Here is a 24,569-nt window from a genome sequence, read left to right as displayed (position 1 = left end):
CTAAGATTGCATTATATTCACTAAACTCCAATTTCAATAAAATGTAAACGCCATGATGTACCAAAGTTACAACAAATGTGCCATCTAAATGTGCCAGGAAAATTGTCCAAATATGCTCAGCATTGCCTGCACGAAATAAAAAAAAAGACAATTATAGCAAGCAAGATTAGCATACCAACTAAGTAAAAATCATGTAGCTTAGACTACTCACCCAAACTTGGAGAACAAATATCCTTGATAAACACGGTTGCAAAAAAGAAAAATTAGGTTAAAAGTCTAAAGTACAAAAGGGGAGTACTTTGCCTTTGCAAATATATGTGGAAACAGAAATCTAGTAATGGCATTAAATTAGATGCATTTGCAGGACGTCCTTTCTTTATACAAATTTACACTCTTTTAACAGAAAAAACAAAAGGCAGTTCATGAGGCACAACAAGCAAGGCGTTGCCTTAGAAGTAGCCCTTGGTAACGTCTCTTGTCTTAGAAACTTTCAGATCGAGGATGGCTTGCTATTGTAAACTTGGTGCAACAAAATTGCCTGCTAATTGAGGGTGAAGGAAAATAAACTTGGCCAGGAAACTCACAATAAAATAATTTTAAAAAAATTCCTCCATTAAAAGAGAACACAATCTGTTGGGGAGAGTTTTCATCTCTCCTAACTTTCTAATTTTTTTTAATTTTATTTTTTATTAACCGGTTGAATTTGTTTATCGATTTTTTTATCAATTTTAAATCAATGATCACAATTTAATCTCATAAATTAAATGATGTTTATTAATTAATCTTACAATAAAATAAAAAAAAATAATGACTTTACTGCAGAATTTGGCTATAAAAAAATCAAACCCAACAAAATAATAAATATTAGCTTAGCTTGTCGACCTTTATTCCAACGGCGTCGTTTGTTAGATTTTAAAGTTGGTAAAACTTACCAGTTAAAACAAAACCCCTAGGTTTGCTTATCCCTCTCTCCCTCGTCTGTCGCTAGATTCTCTCCCGTTTGTTTTCTACGCCACCGCCCAAACCCAAAAACCCAACCCAAGCCATGGCCCTCACCATTTCCAGAACCCCAACCGGCCGCGAGTACAAGGTCAAGGACATTTCCCAAGCCGACTTCGGCCGCCTTGAAATCGAGCTAGCGGAGGTCGAAATGCCAGGCCTCATGGCTTGCCGTGCCGAGTTCGGCCCAACTCAACCCCTCAAAGACGCCCGCATCACCGGTTCCCTCCACATGACCATCCAAACCGCCGTCCTCATCGAAACTTTAACCGCCCTTGGTGCCCAAGTCCGCTGGTGCTCCTGCAACATCTTCTCCACTCAAGACCACGCCGCCGCCGCCATTGCCCGCGACTCGGCCTCCGTCTTTGCCTGGAAAGGAGAAACCCTGGAAGAATACTGGTGGTGCACTGAGAAAGCTCTCGAGTGGGGCCCCGGTGGCGGACCCGATTTGATCGTCGATGACGGCGGGGACGCCACTTTGCTAATTCACGAAGGTGTTAAGGCGGAGGAGGTGTACGAGAGAAGTGGGAAGTTGCCAAACCCGAATGAGACCGAAAACGCAGAGTTTCGGATCGTTTTGAGTATCATTAAAGAAGGGCTGTTGGTGGATCCCAAAAAATATAGAAGGATGAGGGAAAGATTAGTTGGAGTTTCAGAAGAAACTACCACTGGAGTTAAAAGATTGTACCAAATGCAAGCCAATGGCACTCTTCTATTCCCTGCCATTAATGTTAATGATTCTGTTACGAAGAGTAAGGTAAGCATTTTTAGTTTTTGAGATAAAAGGTCAAATTTGTCAATATATTATGGTTTAGTATTCAATTTTGTCATTGATATTAATTTCCTTAATATATGTGGCAAATTTTATTAATTTCATCATTTTTTTTATCATAAAATCAACATAATTGAAAGTATATGCCTAGTTTGGAGTACCTTGACCCATAATATAGTGGCATGTTTGACCATCATCCCTAAATTTTTGGAAGAGGTGACAGGCTGTAAATTCATTTGCTTTTGAATGACATTATTAATCTTGAACTTTGGTTGACCATTTTTTTTTTGTTTTGGTGTTAAATGTAGTTTGATAACTTGTATGGATGTCGACATTCGCTTCCTGATGGTCTCATGAGAGCTACTGATGTAATGATTGCTGGAAAAATTGCTGTTGTTTGTGGATATGGAGATGTTGGCAAGGGTTGTGCTGCTGCTCTTAAGGCAGCTGGTGCTCGTGTGATTGTGACGGAAATTGATCCGATTTGTGCTCTTCAAGCCCTAATGGAAGGCATTCCAGTTTTGACTCTAGAGGATGTTGTTGCTGAAGCTGACATTTTTGTGACCACCACAGGAAATAAGGATATCATCATGGTTTGTCACATGAAGCAGATGAAGAACAATGCGATTGTCTGTAACATTGGTCATTTTGATAATGAGATTGATATGCTTGGCCTGGAGACTTACCCGGGTATCAAGCGGATTACTATCAAGCCTCAAACTGATAGATGGGTCTTCCCAGAGACTAATAGGGGTATCATTGTTCTTGCTGAGGGACGCCTCATGAATTTGGGTTGTGCAACTGGGCATCCTAGCTTTGTGATGTCTTGCTCATTCACAAACCAAGTGATTGCACAGCTTGAGCTCTGGAAGGAGAGGGGAACAGGCAAGTATGAGAAGAAAGTCTACGTGTTGCCCAAGCACTTAGATGAAAAGGTTGCTGCACTTCATCTTGGGAAGCTTGGAGCTAAACTCACCAAGCTCACTCCTGAGCAAGCTGCATACATCAGTGTCCCTGTTGAAGGTCCTTATAAACCTCCTCGTTACAGGTATTAGGGGGATTGCCCACTTCATTGTTATCTAAGTCAGCCTTTAGGTTGTGTTTTATTGATGCCTAGTATGATCCTTGGACTGAAGCATGATTGCTGGGGTGGAAGTTAGTTTTTGTTGACTGGAGTCAGTTTTTGGGTGACGCTGAAGGATATTTTCCTATTGTACTTATAGTATCTTGTCGTGTTCCCTTGATTTCCGAGAAAACTAGGCTGGGGGCTGTTTTCCTATTGTACTTATAGTATCTTGTGGTGTTCCCCTGATTTTCGAGAAAACTAGGCAAATGCCTGTTGGCTTTCTTGCTTAAGTCAATTCCATCTCACTTGACAATAAAACAGGGTACATTGAATGGAGGCAATGGTGGCCGTGCACCAGTCAGTGGCTATAAGTGCCACGTACGCATTTTTCCTATGACAAAAATAAGTTCACCATAGCATCTAGTTGGTGAGGCTATCATTCTCCCCTCCACATAAAAACTTAATTAGCTGTAAATAATCGCATAAAAATTTAATTGAACGCGATCAAAGAGGAAGATAAAGGTTCAGATGATGGATATAATCAAGTTTTAAGAGTTTTTCTTGTATTGAAGCCATTAAATTACCTCCATCACGTTTTGTGTTTACGTAGAAGCTGTTGCCCACAAGACAGCCCTCTTCAGAAACGAAGCCCAATTCTAAGCTAGAAGATCAATCCAATTCTCTATGGGGCTTGAAATAAGGTAAGCCAGCCACCTACTTATGAAGCATACCCACGATGCGCCCAAACAGAAATTATGGCAGATTCGAGTGGAGTGGACCAGTTCAAATTTAAAGACGACACTCCTAATTCAGGTTCAGCCTCTGGTTTGAAGACGGGAAACGTTGGGACAGAACTAAACAGACTTGTTATACTTAGTAATCACGACCATAAATTCGTTGAGGTTTAACGTCATGATGCATTGGCTCTGTCACTGAAAACAGAAAATACATAGAGGCGGGAGTAAACCAATGATCCGAGCGGACAAATGCACTAACAAAAGGTTCAGAAAGAACAAATTCATCAATAATGAATGTGAAATCTTCATTAAAGAAAAATGGCTTTTGAACTTCATCAATGAAGCATAGCATGAAACAGCCGACATTAATTGTTTCTGGCTATACATTAGGGCTGCCCTGTCTTTGCTCCCTTCTAACATGTACCATCTCAAATTTGATTATATATTTATATATTAACAAAAATGTGCAAGACATTAGTACTTTGAAGGTTCTAAGAATCTTTACAAACTTGCTGGTCTATCACATATGGTATAGAGCTACTTTGCAGTTGAGCAAGGAAGAACCCAGTCTACCCAATGTGACCGGCGACGTTGGTGAGTCAGCTGCCAAGCCTGCAGCGTTCATGGGGTTAGAATGCAATATTTGGACTGGATTTCAGTTGAGTGCCAGCAAGCAACTTCCAAGCACCTTTATGCTTTTAGCTTTTATACATCAGACATGTAAATAGTATGAAAGGACTCTTTTAATAATTTATAGAAGTAAGATCAGTTGCATATAATATTAAACATTTAGCATAGAACAGTTATATTTGATTTTTAGTCCATTCTTTAGCACAAAATACAACAAATCCATTATGTCAATTTTAAGCACTTGGAGAAAGAAGCATGCTGCAAGTGAAGCAAAACTTATGCTGGGGCAGATTAGGACATAACCTCAGACAAGAATGAACTTGAAAAGGAGATTGACAGCAGAGGTAAATATTAGAAAAGAGGTACTAAGAGTAACATGGTGTAGCTAACATCAGAAAACAGATACCACTTTGCGCTAAATGGTGTACTGCCACAAAAGACAAACCTTCCCTCACCCGAATGCATAACATGCACCCTCTCAACTAATTTTCAAGAAAAGTGGACAGTATTAGTGCTGTTACCTTCTTTAAGGGAAATGTAGGTGTTCTCCAACAAAGCACCTCAGAGTTCTCCCTCAATCTGCCAAAAGTATAAATGTGAGGATAAAACAGTCGAACATGCCTTAACATAATTATGATCATGCCTCTCTCAAAAATAAAAATACACGAATGCAGTAACATTTCTATGTAACTTCTTACCTATCCTCATCATTGGAGCAGCAGAAAACATAAGAGTCATTGGAAACAAGGGGTTTTTCAAAAGATGACATCCCAGGAATAGATAAAGCAAGTTTGTTTTCTTCTTGGTTACTCACAGAATTCATTTTAGCGCTGTCTGACAAATGCACCTTCTTCTGAGGCCTCAACACTCTAGGGAAACAATTTGGCTGATAATCGGGCTCTTGAATAGAAAAAATCTGGCATTCACAGTCCCTTCCTTCTCCTTTCGAAGAATCAACTCCATATGCAGGGTTTAGAGATGTATCATCTCGTAATGATCCACAAGATGAGGTTGCCCCTGTACTCAGTATGTTTCCTTCACTATTTCTGAAAGCCCTAACCACTTCCCTTCCATAAGAACAATTATGAGGTCTTTCAAACGCATGGTCAGAGCAATAATTTAAAATAGGTCTGTCACTCATCATAGGTTTTTCAGAGGCATACTGTGAAACTTCAGAATCACTTCCACTTTTTGTAGATGCTCTTGACTTCAGCTGCAGCCTGCGTGAACAACTAAACAAACTAAAAGATATTTTCCTTACTTTTTCACACTTGGTCACTGGATCAGTCACAGCAAGATTAATGCGAATCTCCACATTACAACCCACTACCAACTGAAGTGAACTTGCAATCAGTTTCCAGGATTTTTCAGCCCTAGATACATGATTAGGATTGTGGAATTCTAGTTCAGCAATAGCCAGACCTGAATTTAGAGAAATTTTAAGTTATTACTAATGGAATGAGAAAACCTATTTTGTACCGTATCCAAAGCTAATAGAGGAGATAATAAAAAGGAGAAATTCTCCTATGAAAATTTTAGAAAACAAAGCAAAACGAATGAATATACAGCTGATATAGAGTAAGAGAAAAGCACTAAAACTCAGTAGCAAATTCTGCAATTACAGCAACTTTTATTGAATTAATAAGAGAAACCAAACTAAGATAATGTAACATTTACCAAAAATTCTTGTAGCCACTATTCAATAAACTTCTGCCAAGTAAACACAAGTAAAATGATTTGAAAATATGCCCAAACAAGAAAAGGCATGATCAAGGGTGTCTATAGCAATGGTGATCATGACTGGAGAAAGAATCGAGCATAAGAGAAACAAGTCATTTATTTCAACAGTTGACTTATCCATACATCAAAAGACTGCAAAAAAAAGGTCCATCAGATCAGAGGTAGATGACAGCACAAGGGATTTTTGATATTTGGGTTGCTAGGTACGGAACTTGCTGATATGGCAAATAAGGTGTGAATCACGCAAATCAACCAAGGAGGTAGAACAAGAGCCTGCCCATCCTAGTTAAAAAAAGGTTTATTCTTTTGATCAACTTTTTAATTTGCTAAATTTGTATGCCTGTAATGTCCATCTAATCTAGATACTGATCGAAAACAAAAGTCAGATCCATGTACCTTGATTAACACAAAGAGAAGACAACTTCCCTTGTTTCCTTAGAAATTTCTTGAGTGAACTGGATTGGCATAATTCTGTCGCTCTCTTCCATACTGATTCCAGCCTTCTCTCAGGATCCTCCAGTTTTCCCAATTTAGAGGAGTTACTGCCGTTACACATACAAGTGAAGGAATGATTTGACCTCCCCCCAGTGGCTGATGTGCTGTTAGAATCACCTTCTGCTTCCAAACAAGAACAGGACTTAACATGAGAGCTTCTTTTCTAGTCCCCCCCAAATTAAGGGGGAGAAAGGGTGTTATTCTCTATTGATTAAACTAAATCTGAAAGAAACTTATTGTACAATTAGTACTAATTATAAGCATCCTGACCTTTGTGTTGAGCATTTGCCAAACACATTTTTGAATCATTCACCTCCGGCAAATTAGATTCCACAGAGCTTAGTTGCAGAAGAGCAACAGTGAGCCAAGTTGTTTGATTCTTTGACACTCTCAAATGCTTCTCTGTTTCAGAAAGTATTCTCAATGCATGACTTAACTTCTGCAAATCTACTTCAGCTGTGACACAACAATTTACAATGCTTAAAATGATAGAACCAAGCACTGAGGATCAAAGGGGGATGAAAAAAAGTGAAATACAGAGGTAGACTGTGAAAACCATAACATTCACTGTTTACACTTCATCATTCCACAAACTTGTGGACATTGCATTTTGCATGGTTGCTTGAAAAATAGGTGCAGGAATGTCCACTTCACACTTTTGCAGGAAATATTTTAGATTTTACAGGAAGTGTCTTAAATGGTTTTTTTATCAGCAAGGAAATCAAAAATTGTAAAGGTAATTAAATCCAACTAAAGGCACTAGATGAAGAGCATACAGCATAACAGAATTACAGATTAAAATCATAAGAGAAGATATAAATCCCAATTTTGCATGGCATTCAATAAGTCTGAATGCATATATCAAGGATACTTGAATCCTTTTATCTCTTGATTTAAGTACTTCTAGCATCCAATGCTTGGTCAGCCACATTGAGCAAAGAGTTGAGTTTTAAAACAATAAGCTATTCCATGTAAGTCAGATATTTTCAAAACAACCCTATTTTATGTTGACATATACTCCTAAAACATCAATTCACATTGTTATGGAATCCATATCCTACAAGGAAAAACAAGGATTTTTAAATAATAACATGCTGCTTGAATCTGTGGAACTTACAGGCATGGTTTCCAGAAAACTTTCTTCTGGCTTCAGAACTATCTTCCTCACATTTACCCGCAAGAATGTCCATAATGAGATTTGCCAGCTGTGATATAAGTTGCATAGGATCAATTTTTGATCTCATTAGCTCCCTTGCCCTTATTACTGTATTTGAAGTGTCACATGATAAAGCCAGATCCAGCAAATCAAGCAATTCATCATCAGAAACAGTTCCAATCTACCCAAAAAACAAATAAACAAAACTTCAATATCTTAGATGGAAAGAGAAGTCGCATAAAAGACAAGAAAAAGAAAATGTCACAGCACTCACAAGCTCATAGGTCAAGGACATAGTGATCTTTTTACCAAGCAAACTCAACTGATCAAGCATCATTTCTGCATCCCTTAGTGAACCATTGGATTTAGCGGCAATGAAGTCTAAAGCAACCCGATCATAGTCAAGACCTTCCTTGACACAGATTTTCTCCAACCTGTTTGAAATGTCAGAATCTTTTATCTTTGGAAAGTGATATTTTTGGGACCGAGAAACTGCACTTCTTGGCAGCATATCGAGTTCAGGAGTGCTCATAACAAAAACAATGTGCTGAGAAAGTTTTTCTAGGCTGTTTAAAACAGTTGCCCATGTCTCACCATGCAATAACTGGCACTCATCGATGATGAAAATCTTGAACCGTGAAGAAACTGGAGGAACTACTGCATTCTTTACAAGGGACCTCAACCTGTCCAAGCGATTGATTCTCAAAGAATCAACCTCCTTAACATCTCGGCTCCTTCCAGAATAGAACAAAATGCATTCTCGGCATCGACCACATGGCTTAAATTCCTCTAATGAGAGGCAATTTAAAGCAGCAGCGAAAATCTTTGAGGCAGAGGTCTTGCCCGTACCACGAGGACCATGGAAAAGGTAAAAGGAGGTTATCCTTCCCTTAGAAATGGCACTCAAAAGAGACCTCACAACAACACTTTGTCCCACCAATTCATCAAAAGATTTTGGCCTGAATTTTTGACTCAAGCTTCTAGGAGTATCTGAATGTGGATTAATTTCACCATTAATGCACTTCCAGAAGCTCTGCCCACAAAGAGTTGTCTCACTCGTATCCCCAGACAACAAAGGGAGGTCTTCAAAATCAGAGGATGGATTTGATTCTCTCAATCTTGGGGTTTTTGACCAACAGTAGCTTATTCCACATCCACGATGGATGCAATCAACAACATCGACATCTTCATCCCCATATAACTGCCTACTACGATTTGAAACAACATCAAGAGATGGGCATGGACTTCCAGCACGGCTTGCAACATCACCATTTGCCCCATATAATTTCACTTGATTCCTAGATTGTAATTTTTGTTTTGAAGCACGGTGATTAACTCTCTCCATTGGTGAGGATCCTACAATTGGTTCATTGCATGAATCTACATCCTCCACAGAATTAATAGTTGCTGTCATGCATGTCAAATTCATACCTTTATCTTTAAAGCTGCTATGAGATCTTTCACTCAATTGTCCCTTTCTATGGACCTCCTCTTCATGTAATCCATAATCCTTAAAATCACCATTACAATCATCTAACTCACCTACCTGCTTGGCCCTAACAGGAGAACCAGTTTTCCCAACCTGTTCCACATTCTCACACGTGATCAACCTAGAGCTAAAAGTTTCTGGAACAGAATGCAGCCTAAACTCATGACCTTGCTCCTCTCTTCGTTCATCAAATCCTAAATATTCTGGACCCCGAATTTCATTATGCTCCAAACCAGCTTCTGGGCAACCATTTACTAATTGCAAAGATATCCCATTGCTTGAATTTGTTTCCCACTTGACATTATCAAACAAAGAAGAGAATTTGCTCATAGAATTAGTAGATGGATCCCTTAATGACCTCACTCTCCTAAGTGCTATAAGGGTTCTCGAGATAGGTATATCAACAGAATGTCTGCGCCCATCCATTGTTTTCAAAATAAGTAAATGACCAATGAGATGAATGTATCAAAATGGGGTTGCTTTGTTCACCATAAACTCATATGTTAGGACATAGTAGCATGATATGGATTCTCAACCTGAAAGAAAAAATAGAATATCAAAATGATTAACAGTGAAATTGCATTAACCATTAAACATTCTTCAAACCAAAAACTATAAAAAATGAGCTTGTTATAACCAGTAGAGGATCTCATATCTTACATTTCCAGGAACACCTTCGATGCATAAAACCAAAACTTTTATCTCAAAACATTAAAACCTTGTAAAGATTATCTCTTTAGAGCACATTCGACAAAAATCGCACAAACGAGCAAAGAATCCTGTCATTCTCATGAGATATTTTATATGTAGACTCAGCATTTAAAAATGTGCATGTTAAAATGAACACCAAAAAAACCCAAAAATGCAGTACAGACTTCCTGCACATTCATTAAAAGCAAAAAAGAAAAGGTAAAATCTTTGACATTAGACTTAGAGAACCAACTTACTGCCCTGGCTGCTTACCTTCTTAACAAAAAGCAAAACCAAGAATCACCGAACCTTGGAAACCATTGCCCTTGCATATAAATAAATAGAAAACTCCATTCAAAGCGAAAGAATCTAGAATTCAAATTTCATACTAAAAAGTCCAAAACAAATAAAATATAGCTCAGAAATAAATAAATGCAAGTAAAAACAAACAATGTAGAATAAAAAGACAAAGACAAAGTTGAGAAAACCTTCTCAGACCTGTGGGAAATGGGAATGGGGAGGAAGTCTCAACTCTCAACTCTTCGAAGTTAACGAAACTTGAAAGAGTTAGCGTGAAAAGCGGGATACATTGTTTAAAAATGAAAACACCCTAAGGCTAAAAGAATTAAAAAGTGCATGAGTCTTGGTGGCTGAGCTTTTTGGATTGTTTAGAGTAAAAACCTGAGTAAGCAGCAGACAGAATAGAAATGGAAGAACCAGACAGAAGAAGGGAAGAGGATATCCGGATGAGGAGAGAAAGCGGATGAAGGAAGGAGGGTAGAGTGGCAAAGTAGTAAATGTCATTAATGAGTGGGGGTTGTTAATGGAGCTCACTGTTTTTGTGACGTGTTAAGTATTTTTTTTTCTTTTATTGCCAGAAATTCTTTTGTAGTTTGTTGCTTCTGCAGAGTGTTGCAGAGAGGAGAAGGATGAGGGAGGCGTCGTGGTCTGGTCTCGGCCAGTGAGCCTAAGACGGGGGCGGTTTTGTCATTTTGAAAACTGGGCGGTTTCAGTTAGTTTTTTTTTCTGTCGGGTTTTGAATGGGGAAAAGTACGTGAGTTCTCTGAGTTGTTAAACTATGGTTTGGTTGGGTTTTTTGCGTGAAGTTGAAATGTTTTGTCCGTAAATTCGACGCTCGCTCGTGGCGCGTATTCACACCTTCTCCTATTTACTTTCTTTTTTTTTGACATTTTTGTTTTAGTAATTTTGTTGTACACATGAATGGGGAATGCTAATTGTGACTTTCTGATTTAGTTTATTTAAAAAACTTAAAAAGTAATCAAATTGTTTTTAAGTTTAATATTTAAAACATTTAAAAATGTTTAAGTTGTTTAGAGTTAGAATTTCACATTTTTTCATTTAAACATCTTAAGATGTAGGAAAAATATTTGGTAATATTGTATTTATTTTTAATAAAAAAAAGCTCAACTTTCTTAAATTAAAACTTAAATTTTTAAGTGAAAGAAATTATCAATATCTTAAAAAATAATAAAATGAATAGAAAAAAGTTAGAATAGGTATAAAAGAAAAGATGAATGTGAAATAATACATCTTTTCTTAAAATTTTATAAATTATTAAATATTTGATACTACAAGTAGCACTTCTTTAGAAAAAAATATGATTTATAATTTGTTTACAAATTCAAATAATGCAAAATATAATCGTTTCCCAAAAGTTTAAAATTTTAAAATTTTAAAAACCAAACACTTTAATTTTGCTTTCATAAAAAAAAAAGCTCTTCTGCTTTTCAAAAATAAAAATAAAAGAGCTCTTCTATAAATTGAACCAACACTTATATAAATTATCTAATATTTAATGAATTAAAAAAATTATAATATGGTAAGTATTGGAATCAAATGTAAAATACATGTATTTTTAACTAAAAAAATTTAATTCAAAAAGTGATTTACGTATTAAAATCCTTCATAAAAAGAATAATAAAAATAAAGCACAGTAAGTATAATAGTAAGCGGAAAGTGTGGAAGGAAAAGGATGAAGCCTTGAAAAGGTAAGAAGCAAATAAAAGAAGCAATGGGTAAAAGGACGCGCTCGAGCAGCAAAGGGAGGGAGTGAAACCGAAGTAGAAAGTAGAAAGTAGAAAGGCTTCGATATGTGCAGAAGCCCGGGCCCACTCATAGTAAAGGAGTTTTCAGAGCTGTTAAAACGGCAAACAATTTCCCTCTCTCGAGTCTTGACGTCAGATTTTCTCTACAGCTGCACTGTGCATTGCCATTTTTCATGCAGCAGCGTCAGCTCCAGCAAGGAGTGGATGATGGATACTGTGGTCCTCAACTCGTCATTCCGTCAATTCGCCAAAGCTGCAATGCCGTCAGGTTCAGATCATTAAATGTTTCGGCAAAAATATGTTGGGGTGTCCCCTGTCTTTACTTCGTTTTTAAAACAAGCTTGGAGATTGCAACTTGTCTCCACCTGTTCAGAAGAAAAAGATTGTTGATTCTTTCCTGCGGTCAAAACCTAATACAAGAAAATATTAGTATTATATTACTACAAGTATGATAATAATATATGGGTAATTGCTGGTTAAATTGATTAAATGAAATGATAATTGAGTTGACTGATAAGATGAACAGGAACTTCTTTACCTAGCCATGTAGATGTAGTCACTACTCATGCGTTCGGAATGACAAGGATTTTAACCCTATAGCAAATAATCAACTGCGAGGCTACCGAACCTTTCCCATTTCTTTGTAGCGAAGGAAAAAGAAAATGGAAGAAAATCATAAAGTACTAGTTGCCAAGTACTGTTTTCATCGAGGAGAGAGAGCCCATTTTGTGGTGAAAAATTTAATACTAGTAATAATAGCATTTTTCACCTAAATGACCAGTTGACTTTAGTAGCTGTCCATGCAAGCATAGTCCTACTGCTCGTATTCAGATACTATCATTTCGAGACGTTAACCAAGTCGGTGAATGTGGATTTATCAAAAAAAAAAAAGGAAAAGAAAAAGAAAAAAAGAAAACACTATTTAGCAGAATGCAGATGACCTTCTTTTACTCTGAGTAAAAGAAGCGGTACGAGTAATAAAAAATGGTGAAATTAGAAGCAGCTACCGCCGAAGTCTATTTATTGGACAGCGTGTGAAATTTGTGAGAAGCCGACTAGCTAGCGGCTGCGTCCTGCCTGCTGTCGCCTGGGCCCTGAGTCCCCCTGACGCTTTGACCGCTGCCCCTACCCTATTCCTTGATTGATTCCATTCGTCGGGCTCAAACTAGTGCAGGTTTTTAATCACCGCTTAAGAAGATACTTTTTTTACATCAGTCGTGAGCCTCGTGATTTTGTTTATTCCTTTCTGTTCTTTGGGAAAAACATATTATAGTAATTTCAAGTAATGAGACTGAGTAGGCTGAGCTTGACAGGGCTGGGTTTAGAAGCTGATGGGACACACCTGAAATCTTGGTCTATTCTAGAAGCTGTCGTTTGGCCCAAATTCGGAAGCCCAGGTTCAGGTTAAATTTTGGGTTGAATGACTATGGTCAGTGTCGATTTCTATTTCTCTTCCTTCTTATACATTTGAAGCCACAAGGAAAATTCCTTTTCAGCCTCTTGGCATTCCATTTCTAGCCTTGCCTAAACTTGTACCGCAAGTGTCATTACTAGGGGTACTGATACTCGAGTCAAGACTTCATTGTTTTTTTTCCAATTCCATTTTCCCCCCAAAACATGCACAACTTTGTCATCAACTTCACTACTACCACTACATGGGTTATTCAGCTAAGCAAGTGTAACAATTTTAGATTGGAGTTTATGGAGGCTAACAAGGATGCCATGAACTTAATCTTCTTTCTTTTAATTGAAAGTTTAATGGGATTTGGACTTACCTGAACAAGAATTGAGTATTTCCACTGCAAAACGTGCTTCATTTCAAACTGCATATCACGCCTAATTTCAGGTTGTTTTTCAGCTTGATATGAGTGCGTGTCTGGACATGATGTTGACTTTCGTGGCTTTAAGTCTGCATATTGTAAGAGAACCCAACGACTTATGCTGGGCTTTCCATTTTTTTTTTTTATGATGTTTACACATCAACCCGTGAAGCGGTGTGCTTTCCCCGGACAAAATAATACACAGGAGACAAAGACAACAAGAAATGCTCATCATTTATGTGAATCATAAAGTTGAAGAATGCTCAAAGTTCGTACTATCCTTGATGTAGTCTAGCTAGTATGGTAGCCTGGACTTGGACTTGAGTATGGGCTACGGCCCACCTCTCCCAAACATCCCGAGCTAGGTGTTATCCCATCTAAATATAAACGGGCGGATTCAAGTCATAAACTTGAGAATCATTTTTTGCGTAAAAGGGAGCTCAAAATTCAATATACTCCCTGCCACAACAAGCTATTAATTAATGTTCATAAATCTAAGCATATGCGCATCGCCTTTATTTGATCATCAAACCTCGAAATGCCACCCACTTATGAAACAAAGTCAATTGCATCGCCGTTCGTTTGTCATGCGGAAAAATACAAAGACTTAATGAATCTCTTGGGGTAGTTTTGGGAGTATCATTACTCTTTTAAGGGACCCCAAGCATTGTTGTCAATAAGACATGTTAATTATGAGCTGAGCCTTAATTTAGACTTAGTGCCAGTGCTAGCCCTTTGAAGGGCAGGTCCTACCGACCCTTTCGGCCTCGGCCAGAATTACATAAAAGAAAGCTTATTTTGACCTATAAAAATCATAAATGCTCATTCTTAATATTCAAGGATCCTCCACACGAAACTTCTAAAAGTTCCTGGGAGAAAGAAGATTCCCCAGACACACTTTTAAAATTGCAACAAGAATGAGAACAGGAAAATCTTTTGCAAGGTGAATTAAATGATGGATCCAACTTTCCAAGTAGGGTCGCAGTGGGATTCCTCTGTTGCTTAATGCTATCTCCTACATTCTTCCTCTCTCGACAAAATGAGCATCTTACTACACTTTTGCAATTATGAAACTGGCTTTTAGACTGCAATAGCTTCAACCCATTATACGTGTCTGTCAGGTACAGGTTATTATTGATCAATTTGTTTCTCAATTGATCTTAGTTTAACACCTTTTATTATCATACTTTTCTTACTTTGACTAGTTACCTTTTATTATCATACTTTTCTTACTTTGACTAGTTAATAACAACATGAACAATTCAATGAAAATTAAAGCCTACATATGCTATGAGGATTTGAAGGGGAAACCTGTGAAAATGTATCAATTCCCCTTGAGAACTTTTCTCGTTGATGGCACTGTTAAGAAAATGAGCATTTTGTTTGTAATATGACTCTATGAGCAAAAAGTATTTTTCCTTTCCCATTTGTTTTCTCTTTTCAGCATGGAAATGGTGAAGGTTTCAAATCCTTGAGAGACAAGACATGCTGGTACTTCATAATACTTATATGGGGCCAGTCTCATTTCGAGTTGGTAAGAGACTAATGAATTAATCTTATCATGTCATCATCGCCAAATGCTGTCATCACTAGTGACGTAGATTTTCTCTTTGCATGGTTTTGCTTTCACATTTTGTAATCTGTAAGTTTATTTACGTATTTGAAATTTATAGTAATATTATTAATATCGTCGAAAGCCTATATATAAATTGCTGGTCAAAGTTTCAATGCCTAAACCAAAGTTTCACTAGTGACGTTGACATTGTTTGATGCTGTTCAATGGATATGTTCGGTGAGTCTTTACTGCAGAGATAAAAAGTATTGAAAGTTAAAAGTATGTTGGTCAAAAATCGTGTGAAACAGTTGTGCATCCTTTTACATATAATTAGTATATTCCTTGTGCATTCATCAAATTAATCTCCACCAATAATATTTCAATCAAAGTTAGCTGATTTGAGTTATCTAATTGACTGCAGATGATGACATAGAAGCCAAATTAGACTTGCAGAAACGATTTTCATTTGCACATAATGGAGAGGTTTACAATTTTACAAGTAGACACTCCATTTACATCGTCTTGCTTTGGACACAAACGCTCTCGCACTCCCCATCATTGGAGGATGAAGCTGGCTAGGCAAAAAAACTCACTCCATATACAGAACCCCAGGACACAGTTTTCTCTCATATGAATAAAAGAATCTAACTCGCTCCTCTTAATTAGAGCACTAACTCCTTTCTATAGTAATATACCTCAACACAATCTGAAGGTTCTCAGTGCATGACCACCCATTGTTTCCCTCAGCTCCTCCTCCCTCTTTCTCTTGGGCAGAGATAGAGAAGAAATAGTTTTTGCTGACAAGACCTTCCTCACAAGTAGCTTCCACAGTGCATCATCACCCATTATCTGTTGTTGCGCTTTCAATTTGAATTGCCTGTCACATTTACAAAGCAACAGTATTTAATGCTGAGGGCAAAAAAAAAAAAAACAGGTTGGAGTAATTGATAGCCATTGTTAAATTGACAAGAAGAAATAGACCTGCCAAGGAAAAATGGTATACTAGAAAATGACACAAAGATGGGACTTTTAAGACCCACCAAGCTGATATTTTATAAGTGCACGAGGAGATCCATCTCTTATTTTCTGATAAGAAAACATGCTACCAACAACCATTTCCGAAGATAATTATAAGTCCCAGTAGTAAGAAATGGACAAGTGTCCATCCCCGTCGGCACGGTGCGAAGGAAGTGGCCCCATAAAAGGGACATCCTGTCTAGTTGGCTAAACAGCAGGTTCACAACTTGAACATTTTATCTTTCAAACTTGGTAGACATGCGCCCCTCACTAGTCGATAAACGTCCTTTATTACCAACAGAAAGACGATCCTGAATTTTCATTTTCTTGTCGTTTATTTGTGTTGGCCTTTCAGTAGCCTGACCTATGCGCATTTTTTTCATTCCTCCAATGAAAAGTTGATGTAGCTGTTGGTTTGATTGATTTTTTATGGGGACATATACATCCATAATTCTCGTAATAGATGTTTTGTTTGTATCGGAAATTAACAAATACTAACCTACAATTGAGTTAAAATATCAAAGGTAAAGTTGAAAGTGATTGGGACATGCCAACCACCAGTTTACCTGGCAGGGATAATGAATCAAAGCAATACACACAAACAAGGATTAAGCTAAACTTTTTTTTATCTGCTTTGTTTAGACTAAATTAAACTAAAAAGATTCCAGAATAGACTCAAAAAGTAGGAAGAAAACTGAGGAAAAAATCCCCCCCAAAAAAAAACGCAATATTCAAAGCCTACCCGTCAAGTTTTATTTATCACAAGTAAAACGCCCTTCCGAGGTCCTAGCCAAAGGTCGCACAAAAGGGTTAAAGGCCCTAGCCTGGCCAGTGGTCTTTGGAAAATGCTAGAGCTTGGCAAGCGGGGTCCATTGCCCCCTCAGAATACATTGAACGGATAATGATTGAACGAACCGAAAACAACCTAGCAATAACACTAGATAAAACCCGGGAAAATGATGAGAGGTTCCATATTTTCTTAGAACACGATTTGCATATGCTTTTAAAAAATATCTTGACCCTAACAATAAAAATCACAATGCAATCATTTAAATGATAGATATACTGATGACAAATAGTGATAATTTTCAATTATACCTGCAAAGTGGCACCCTGCAAGAATCAGGCTGGTCACAAATTGAGGAGTGGAGTCTAAGAAGCTGCCACATCCGCTTGCACCGAGAGCACCCTCCTCCGTTAGCCCTTCTCTTGCACGAGGCAAAATGCTTGATCAACAGCTGGACACCTTGGCACGTTGTGTATTTGTTACACGGGCCCCTTTTCTTTGCGGGCTCCACGTCATACGGCCCAACAGTGGTGCATCCTTCCGTACAAATGTGCTCTAGACACTCCATCGCCTCGCTTAGCTGTAAATACAAGCTCTGCTCTACCCTGTGCCTCCTCGTCCTCTTTTTCCTCTGCAAATTATATTGACTTTCAAAAACTAATTATAACCAATAATGATATTACTTTTTATGACGATTTAATACCTAACCAATGTCTATAAGGATTGGGGTAATAATATTTTTATTTGAAATTACCGATTCAGCTTCATCGATGAATTGGAGAATCTCGAGTTCGAGCCAGGGATCATGATCCTGCATGAATTTCCAGCCTTCGGTTTGCTCGACACTCTTGAAATGGGCGGCGACCAGCTTCATGCACTTGAGGTAAAGATCAGGTGCGTCGCAGAGCCTGGCGAGCTGAAGCTCGTCCACCACGTTCTCAATCGTCAGCCGCTGACTGACTCCTCTGGCGCACCTCTGCTTCAGCTGCGTGACCGAGTAAACGTGTGACAAAGCTAGCAGGTGAATCCCGTATTTCTCCATTTGCTCCTCCGTGCACCTATTGCAACACAGGGGTCATTTCCGTCAATTCACCTTAGACCTAAAATCTTTCAAATCTGAACTTGTACAGAAACCGCTCGCCTCCACAAATTTTGGAGAAATATAACAAGTAAATTTCTTCGGTCCAAAAAAAACAACCAAATTTCGTAGCCGACCAAAATACTACTACCAGCGTTAAATGTGCCGCGTGGCAGTTTCTTAAATATTATCCCTTTTTCTTATTTAGTTATGTGCTGTACCTTTGTTTTATTGAAGGACGACGATGCTGAAAATACAAGTAAAAGAAAAGAATCGAACAGACGCCGTCAAATTAGACTCGAATGACTTGCCATCGTTAGATTGTGTCACGTGGAAAATGAGGAAGAAATGAACGGCAGAGATTATCGAATAAAAAATAGTGGAAATGCTTCAGCACCAACCTCGTGGAGTAGAGGTATCCGACGAAGGCGGAAACCGCGTCGCATGGAACGCCGAGAATCGGAATGACTCTCTCAGAAGTCCGGTGCTTACGTGGCCTGTCCATTATATTTTCCAGCACTGGCGACACCATTGCCTAAAATTTTGTAAAAAGAAAAAAACAGATCAGAAAACAATGAAAAATTCGAAATCAGAAAATGCTTTAAGAGAGCTTAGACTCATTACCAAGATGCTGGAGTGAGCGGCGATGCGGAGGCCGCCAGAGGTGAGGATTTGGACATCGGGTTCGGGTAATTCAGGGGCGGAGGAGATGACGGAGGAGGTTGTGTTGTGATTGTTTTTGTCTTCCATGGAAAGCAAAAAGTGAGAGAGTCCGTTCTATAGTCGTTGTGCGATGTCCAAATAGGCTGGCTGTCTAAAACTTTATAGACATCCTCAAGGAGAGTGAAAAACATTTAAAAGACTGAAAGCGAAGCAATGAACGATCTGATGTGTCATGTGTGACAAAGTTTACTCTTCCCACGCGCTTCTGGATGTTCCTTTTCCACGCTATTTCTTTGGGAAAAATAGGTCAAAGTAAATTTGGATTTAATTAATAGTTATGTGTTTGTCAAAAATCGTTTGCTATATTTCCTATCAAACTCCAGAGATTTTGATTTGTTGGGAGTTATTTTCATTTGGTTGAAGAAAGGGTGCAATCTAATTAAAAAAACTAAATAAAAATATTCAAATCGGTTCAACCCAAATCAATGGTTTTAATTTAAATTTCTTTGCTAAATGTGAAATGAGATATGGTATTAAATGGATTGTAATTGAAGGTAAGGACATTTATATTATAGTTTTCGTAATTCACATTGGTAATAATTTTTCAATTTAAACAAATTAAAAACGGAAGACCAATTTTGTATAATTAATGGAATTGAGACTATTAATTTAAAACCAATTTTACAGGATCTTAACATTTTTTATAACCCATAAATTACTTGTCTTAGTCTCCTTAGACTGTCTATGGCATATTATAAAGTTTAAATAAAATCTTCACGTTTTCCATTAAATAGTTGCCTTTCGTACACGTTGTTAATTCTTTGGCAAATAATTAAAAGTAGTATAATTATCTTTAGTCAAGTGATAGATAATATATGGTACTAAGACCAAAAAATTCCATTGAGTAAATGGATTGCTATGACAGAGGAAATGAATTTAACTTGTAAGTTGGTTTCTACAAAACGTTAGCATTTTTTTGAGTTTTTTAATTTATTATTAATATTAATAAAATAAAATTCAAGATAATCTAATGATTATATTTGTCGCTATCAAAGAAATTTTAATGAAAAAAATTTCATGATAATGAAGCGACAGATTTTAAATCTCAAGAAGCAAGCTAGCCACATGTTTTTTTTTCTTTTGATTTGCCCATCTTTTTATACAAATAAATATTTATTTTCACATGTATTGTATGTGAATATATATATATTATTTATTTTTAAATAACAAACTTATATAAAATACAAATTGTCTATAAATAAAAGACAATTATAATTGCAAGATAATTATATATGAATTAGAATTTCACTAATTATATAATTAAAATTTTGTAACATTAATATATAAAATATTCAATATTTATTAAAATTAAAAAAATTTTGATAAAAGTTATTCAATGCAATTAGAATTTTAGTTATAAATATGATAAAAATTATTAATATTTATAATATAAAATATTGTGAATGAAATTAATTAAATATAATTAAAATGATTATATATTTACAATTAGATTAACTTTATTAATATTAAGAATAAAAAAATTTAAAATAGTAAATAAAATATATAATAAACAAATATGATTCATTTCATCAATTAAAAAAATTTCCAGCATATATACTTTTATATATATAGTATAAATATAAATATATAGGTAAAAATTTTATTGTAATTTTTCCATTTGAAAATGTTATTTTAGTTCTTTGAACAAAGTTGCTTTAATAATAAAGCAAACAAATATATATACCGAATTAAACATTAAAAGGTATTGGGTGGACTGTTCGTTAAAAATGCACGTGGGGAAGTTACAGCAGTACATTGCAGGTAAATTTCTATTCCACATTTACATTCCCTAAATATCTTAATATCAACTAGATAACCTTTTTGAGCTGACATGGACAGGATAAACGACGAGATGTTGATTTAAAGAGCCGATTTGTAATAAACGGCTTTTGGTGAGCTGAAGAGTTCCACTTCAGTCTGACGTGGCACTGGTTCTCATCCATTCAGCTGTTTAATCTTGTCCACTTGTATCATTTAAGTCACGAACAAAAACTATCCGAGTTGACACGTGTTGATGACCCACATGCCACGCAAAAACAACATATGCAAACTGTAAGGAAGAGTGTAAGGTTTCCAACAAACCACTCCTGAATAAACACGAATCAGGCAAGGTTGACCAGGAGTTTTAGGACTGATTCTATTGGTGGGTAAAGTTGGGCCCAGTCTCGGAGGCAAATGATTCTTGACCAATCAAAATTTGTGTCGGGACCGACCCCGTTATGAACTCAAGCAGTCTACGGTGGTGCGCCGCGGTGGCAGATTACAGTGCCTCGAATTGATATGGTTCAAGTTATTCTATGAGTATTTGATTAGGAAAGAAGTTTTGTTTATGATTAGATAAAGGATATGCTCTTGTTTCTTTATTATTTTCTTCTTTAAAAAGCATACAGTTGTTTCATGGACCTTTCACAAAATAAGAAATCTAGGAGGCAAATTTGGTTGGTTTGGAGTTTAGTCTTTGACCAAACGTGAAGGACATTGGAAAATGAAATATTTTAATTCAAGTTGGTATGATTTTGACATTTTTTTTGTGACAAGTTGCTGTCGAGATGGTCTGTTTTGTAGAGATAGCGTCGCCAAGCTTATGAATGAGTAAAATATATGTGAGTAGAGCACATGACATGGCCCTCTTTCCTCTCACTTGCTTCAAGGATCCAATGGCTATTACTGAACAGGTCTATTCGGGGCCCTTATATTCTCTGGAAGGTTTTATAGTTTGCCTTTGGAAATTGGAAATCGGTTAGTCCAAAGGAGCAAGAAATGTTGTCATCCCTAAATCTTTGTGTTGCAAGGCTGTATTTGAAGGGAACCGTTACATCCTTTAGGACGGCTGAACCTTCCAATGCAACTTTGTTAGCAGCTCTCGTCCATTTCTTCTAATTAAAACTTTACCTTCTGTAGATTTTCTTTGTTTTGCTAGGTACTTTTTGAGAGGAAAAGTGATCCAAAAAACACAATTTTATGAGGCCTGGTTTTTGGGGGAGCTGGGCTTAGAACCCCTGCCCTGCAGGATTTGCCACCCCATTATAAGAAGTTTGGGTGAAGCAGATTACTTGTCCAAAGGCCTAGGTTTTTTTTGGGTGGACCAATCATTCTTTCCCAAACTACGAGTGCAGAAGACCCTCCGCTGGGCATTACAGAGATCCCATCTCCCTCATAGCTCACTAAAAAAAAGCCCTAGGCTATTGCTACTTTAGATTTTGTTACGATGCAAAGTAGTATGTAGGAAAAAATTATATTCTATATGATTGTAAATGAATAAATTACGACAAAGTTGATTAAACTTTTTGTTAGTTATACAAATCAAATCTTTAATTTTGCTATATAATAGTACTAGTTATTTAATTAAGACTTGAGACTTTCTTTAATAGTCTTTGAAGGTCCTTCTTTGAGGCTATGCAGCACTGCCCTGCACTGCACTTTATGATTCACATTTATATCTGCGCAATTTGGAATTATTAGAAGCGATCAGGGGGATTAGGATAGATTGTACAAGGAACTTTGGAATTGAGAAACCTTTTTCCTTTATTTATAAACAATCCCCAGGAGTGCTGCCAATATCCCTCAAACCAGGCAATCCGTAGGTCTGGGTTTCGGAGGTTAATGGCCCGGCAACATGCATGTAACATAACAAGGAGTTCTTCAAATTCCTAAAAACTTACTGTTTCTGAGACTGCCTAAGCCCTAATAGCCTAATCAATTCACAGCGGTTGTTTGAATTGTTTCTCGCTTACTGGATTCGGCTCATTCTGCGGCCGCAGACTGGGTCTTGAAAAATTCTGGACAGTTCAACCAGTGACAGAGCAAGGTGCTTGGAACGATAATAACAACATAGCAGGGACTTTATTTTAAGTTGTAAAACTTTTCATTTCTGTCTTATAGTTTGTTCATGGTCTTCTGTTCTCATTTTGTTCAATCGCAAAAGAATTGGAACGAGAGAAGAAAAACTGAAAAAGGAATGGATTGGGCCCTCGTCTGCATTGCAGGTTGCCAATATTAAATATGTTGCCCCAACGATAAGATGATACGGTTGGACAAAGCCCAGCTAATGTTCTTCCGATAGCGAGATTGGATGAAGGGAAACAGCTGGCCCGGACATAAACTAGTTTCCCTAGCATATGTTTTGTAGAAGAAATTATTTTTACTCAAGAAAAGCAAGTACAATTTTATTTTTACTTTTTTCCCCACTAAATTTAAATGTAATAATATACATATATATAGTAAGAAATTGATTTGCTAATTGAGGAGAAAACCTAGATTAAATTTTTCTAGGATTCCTGGATAACACACCAAGCGTTTTGAATTAACTGGGAGAGATTCCTCAAAAACTATCTGTCCAACCTTCTCTATTTCCAGTTTTTATGCTATCAATGAGATGAAATTTCATAAATTTAAGGGGGTTTTTTCTTAATGCGTACAGTGACATTCTATATTTTTCAAAGTTGAGTGATGTATGAATAGTTAGAAAGCATTTCAAAAATTAAATGTTTTTATTTATTTGTTTACGTTCTAAACAGATATTCAAACTAAAAAAATTAAATTATTGATCGACAATACTAGCTGAGACAATATTCACATTCTATGAAAATAAAAATTTCCTAAGTAAGTTTCTTTTTTAATTACTCACTTTCATCATATTATTTGTTGAAAGGATTTTTTTATGTTATTAAGTAATATAAACATTTATTATATAACAATATATATATATATATATATACATGCATTAAAAATTTATCTCCACTATGTGTATAAATCTTGGATCCGCCTTTTGATTATAGTTGTACTTTCTAATTTCTACTATACATGTATAGCAATTAAAAATGTATTTAAGCCATATTATTTGTTAATTATGTATCAATCTTATATGGTTGGGAATATATTTGGAGGGTTGCAGTTTTGATTTGAAAGAGGTGGGGGCAATCTAACAGTGGTCTTCATTGCACAGGTCCTCATGCAATTGGACTGATTAACGGTATTGAGAGTTATAGCTACCTAGGGCACTTGACACACCATTCATTGTATTAGAAGAAATACTTAACCAAGCGGAACAAACATTTGGATGCCTTGAATTATTGAGGTCAAATGCCTAAGATAGCTGAATTGGAAGTTCCTTTTTGTTGCCAAACATTGGAGTTTATTATGGCTAAATTAGAAAGTTGTTTGTTACCATAAACAGACGCGGATGGAGAGAGGGTGAGCAACTAAATTGGATAAGTGAAGAAAAAAGAGAAAAGAAAAGTAATCTGCCATCACTTCAAACTTCAAAGAGATAAAAGGAATTATAAGAATAGTATAATTTTTTTAATAAGTAACATAGTCAGCTACGATCGGTGATAATGATATCATACATGTTTAAAAGAACTTAATCCTCGTATTTTTTGCGTACCTTCAAAGCTAAAATCATCAAATTGTTTACTCAACTCAATATTGTTCTACATAAATAATATTTATGATATACTGCAATTTGTTAGACTTTTATCTCTAGGATCCATAGACCAATATGAGCAAGCAACTGTCCAGATCATATTTATATAAAAATTCCCATCTCTTCATTCACATGTGAATACATTATATAATAAGTGATTAAAATTTCAACTCAACCATGTATATAAACCTATACTTATCAAATTATAAATAAATTTTGTTTTTTTTCGATTGTCCATTGGGTTAGTGCCCTGAATAGCGTCAAACCACAAGATATATATATGCTCAGCTGTGGAATGGGTCCATATTTAAGTTTCTTCAATGC

General features: G+C 36.6%; 3 protein-coding genes across 9 annotated transcripts; 1 reads left to right on the top strand and 2 right to left on the bottom strand.

The window, feature by feature from the left end:
* Window positions 946-3,132, top strand: LOC18605016 (adenosylhomocysteinase 1). The gene is made up of 2 exons (XM_018118550.1): window positions 946-1,756; window positions 2,080-3,132. The coding sequence occupies exons 1-2, from the start codon at window positions 1,046-1,048 to the stop codon at window positions 2,824-2,826; spliced, it is 1,458 nt and encodes a 485-aa protein (XP_017974039.1). The 5' UTR covers window positions 946-1,045; the 3' UTR covers window positions 2,827-3,132.
* Window positions 3,855-10,787, bottom strand: LOC18605015 (protein STICHEL-like 2). 7 transcript variants are annotated; one of them, XM_018118530.1, is made up of 9 exons: window positions 9,745-10,785; window positions 7,870-9,620; window positions 7,557-7,776; window positions 6,710-6,895; window positions 6,341-6,559; window positions 5,368-5,626; window positions 4,903-5,271; window positions 4,726-4,783; window positions 3,855-4,186 (listed from the first exon to the last, which is right to left on the bottom strand). In XM_018118530.1, the coding sequence occupies exons 2-9, from the start codon at window positions 9,508-9,510 to the stop codon at window positions 4,112-4,114; spliced, it is 3,027 nt and encodes a 1,008-aa protein (XP_017974019.1). In that variant the 5' UTR covers window positions 9,511-9,620; window positions 9,745-10,785; the 3' UTR covers window positions 3,855-4,111. The 7 variants fall into 7 exon arrangements, with proteins under 7 accessions (XP_017974019.1, XP_017974017.1, XP_017974016.1 ...); XM_018118528.1 differs by having other exon boundaries at window positions 4,903-5,626; window positions 9,745-10,099; window positions 10,273-10,785; XM_018118527.1 differs by having other exon boundaries at window positions 4,903-5,626.
* LOC18605011 (BTB/POZ and TAZ domain-containing protein 1) lies at window positions 15,646-18,926 on the bottom strand. Its single transcript, XM_018118412.1, has 5 exons — window positions 18,722-18,926; window positions 18,499-18,632; window positions 17,774-18,077; window positions 17,331-17,650; window positions 15,646-16,092 (listed from the first exon to the last, which is right to left on the bottom strand). The coding sequence occupies exons 1-5, from the start codon at window positions 18,845-18,847 to the stop codon at window positions 15,912-15,914; spliced, it is 1,065 nt and encodes a 354-aa protein (XP_017973901.1). The 5' UTR covers window positions 18,848-18,926; the 3' UTR covers window positions 15,646-15,911.

The sequence above is a fragment of the Theobroma cacao genome, chromosome 3 (genome assembly GCF_000208745.1).
Source record: "Theobroma cacao cultivar B97-61/B2 chromosome 3, Criollo_cocoa_genome_V2, whole genome shotgun sequence".
Taxonomy (NCBI): Eukaryota; Viridiplantae; Streptophyta; class Magnoliopsida; order Malvales; family Malvaceae; genus Theobroma; species Theobroma cacao.
The sequence above is the reverse complement of the archived record's forward strand: the minus strand, read 5'-3'. Positions and strand labels throughout refer to the sequence as shown.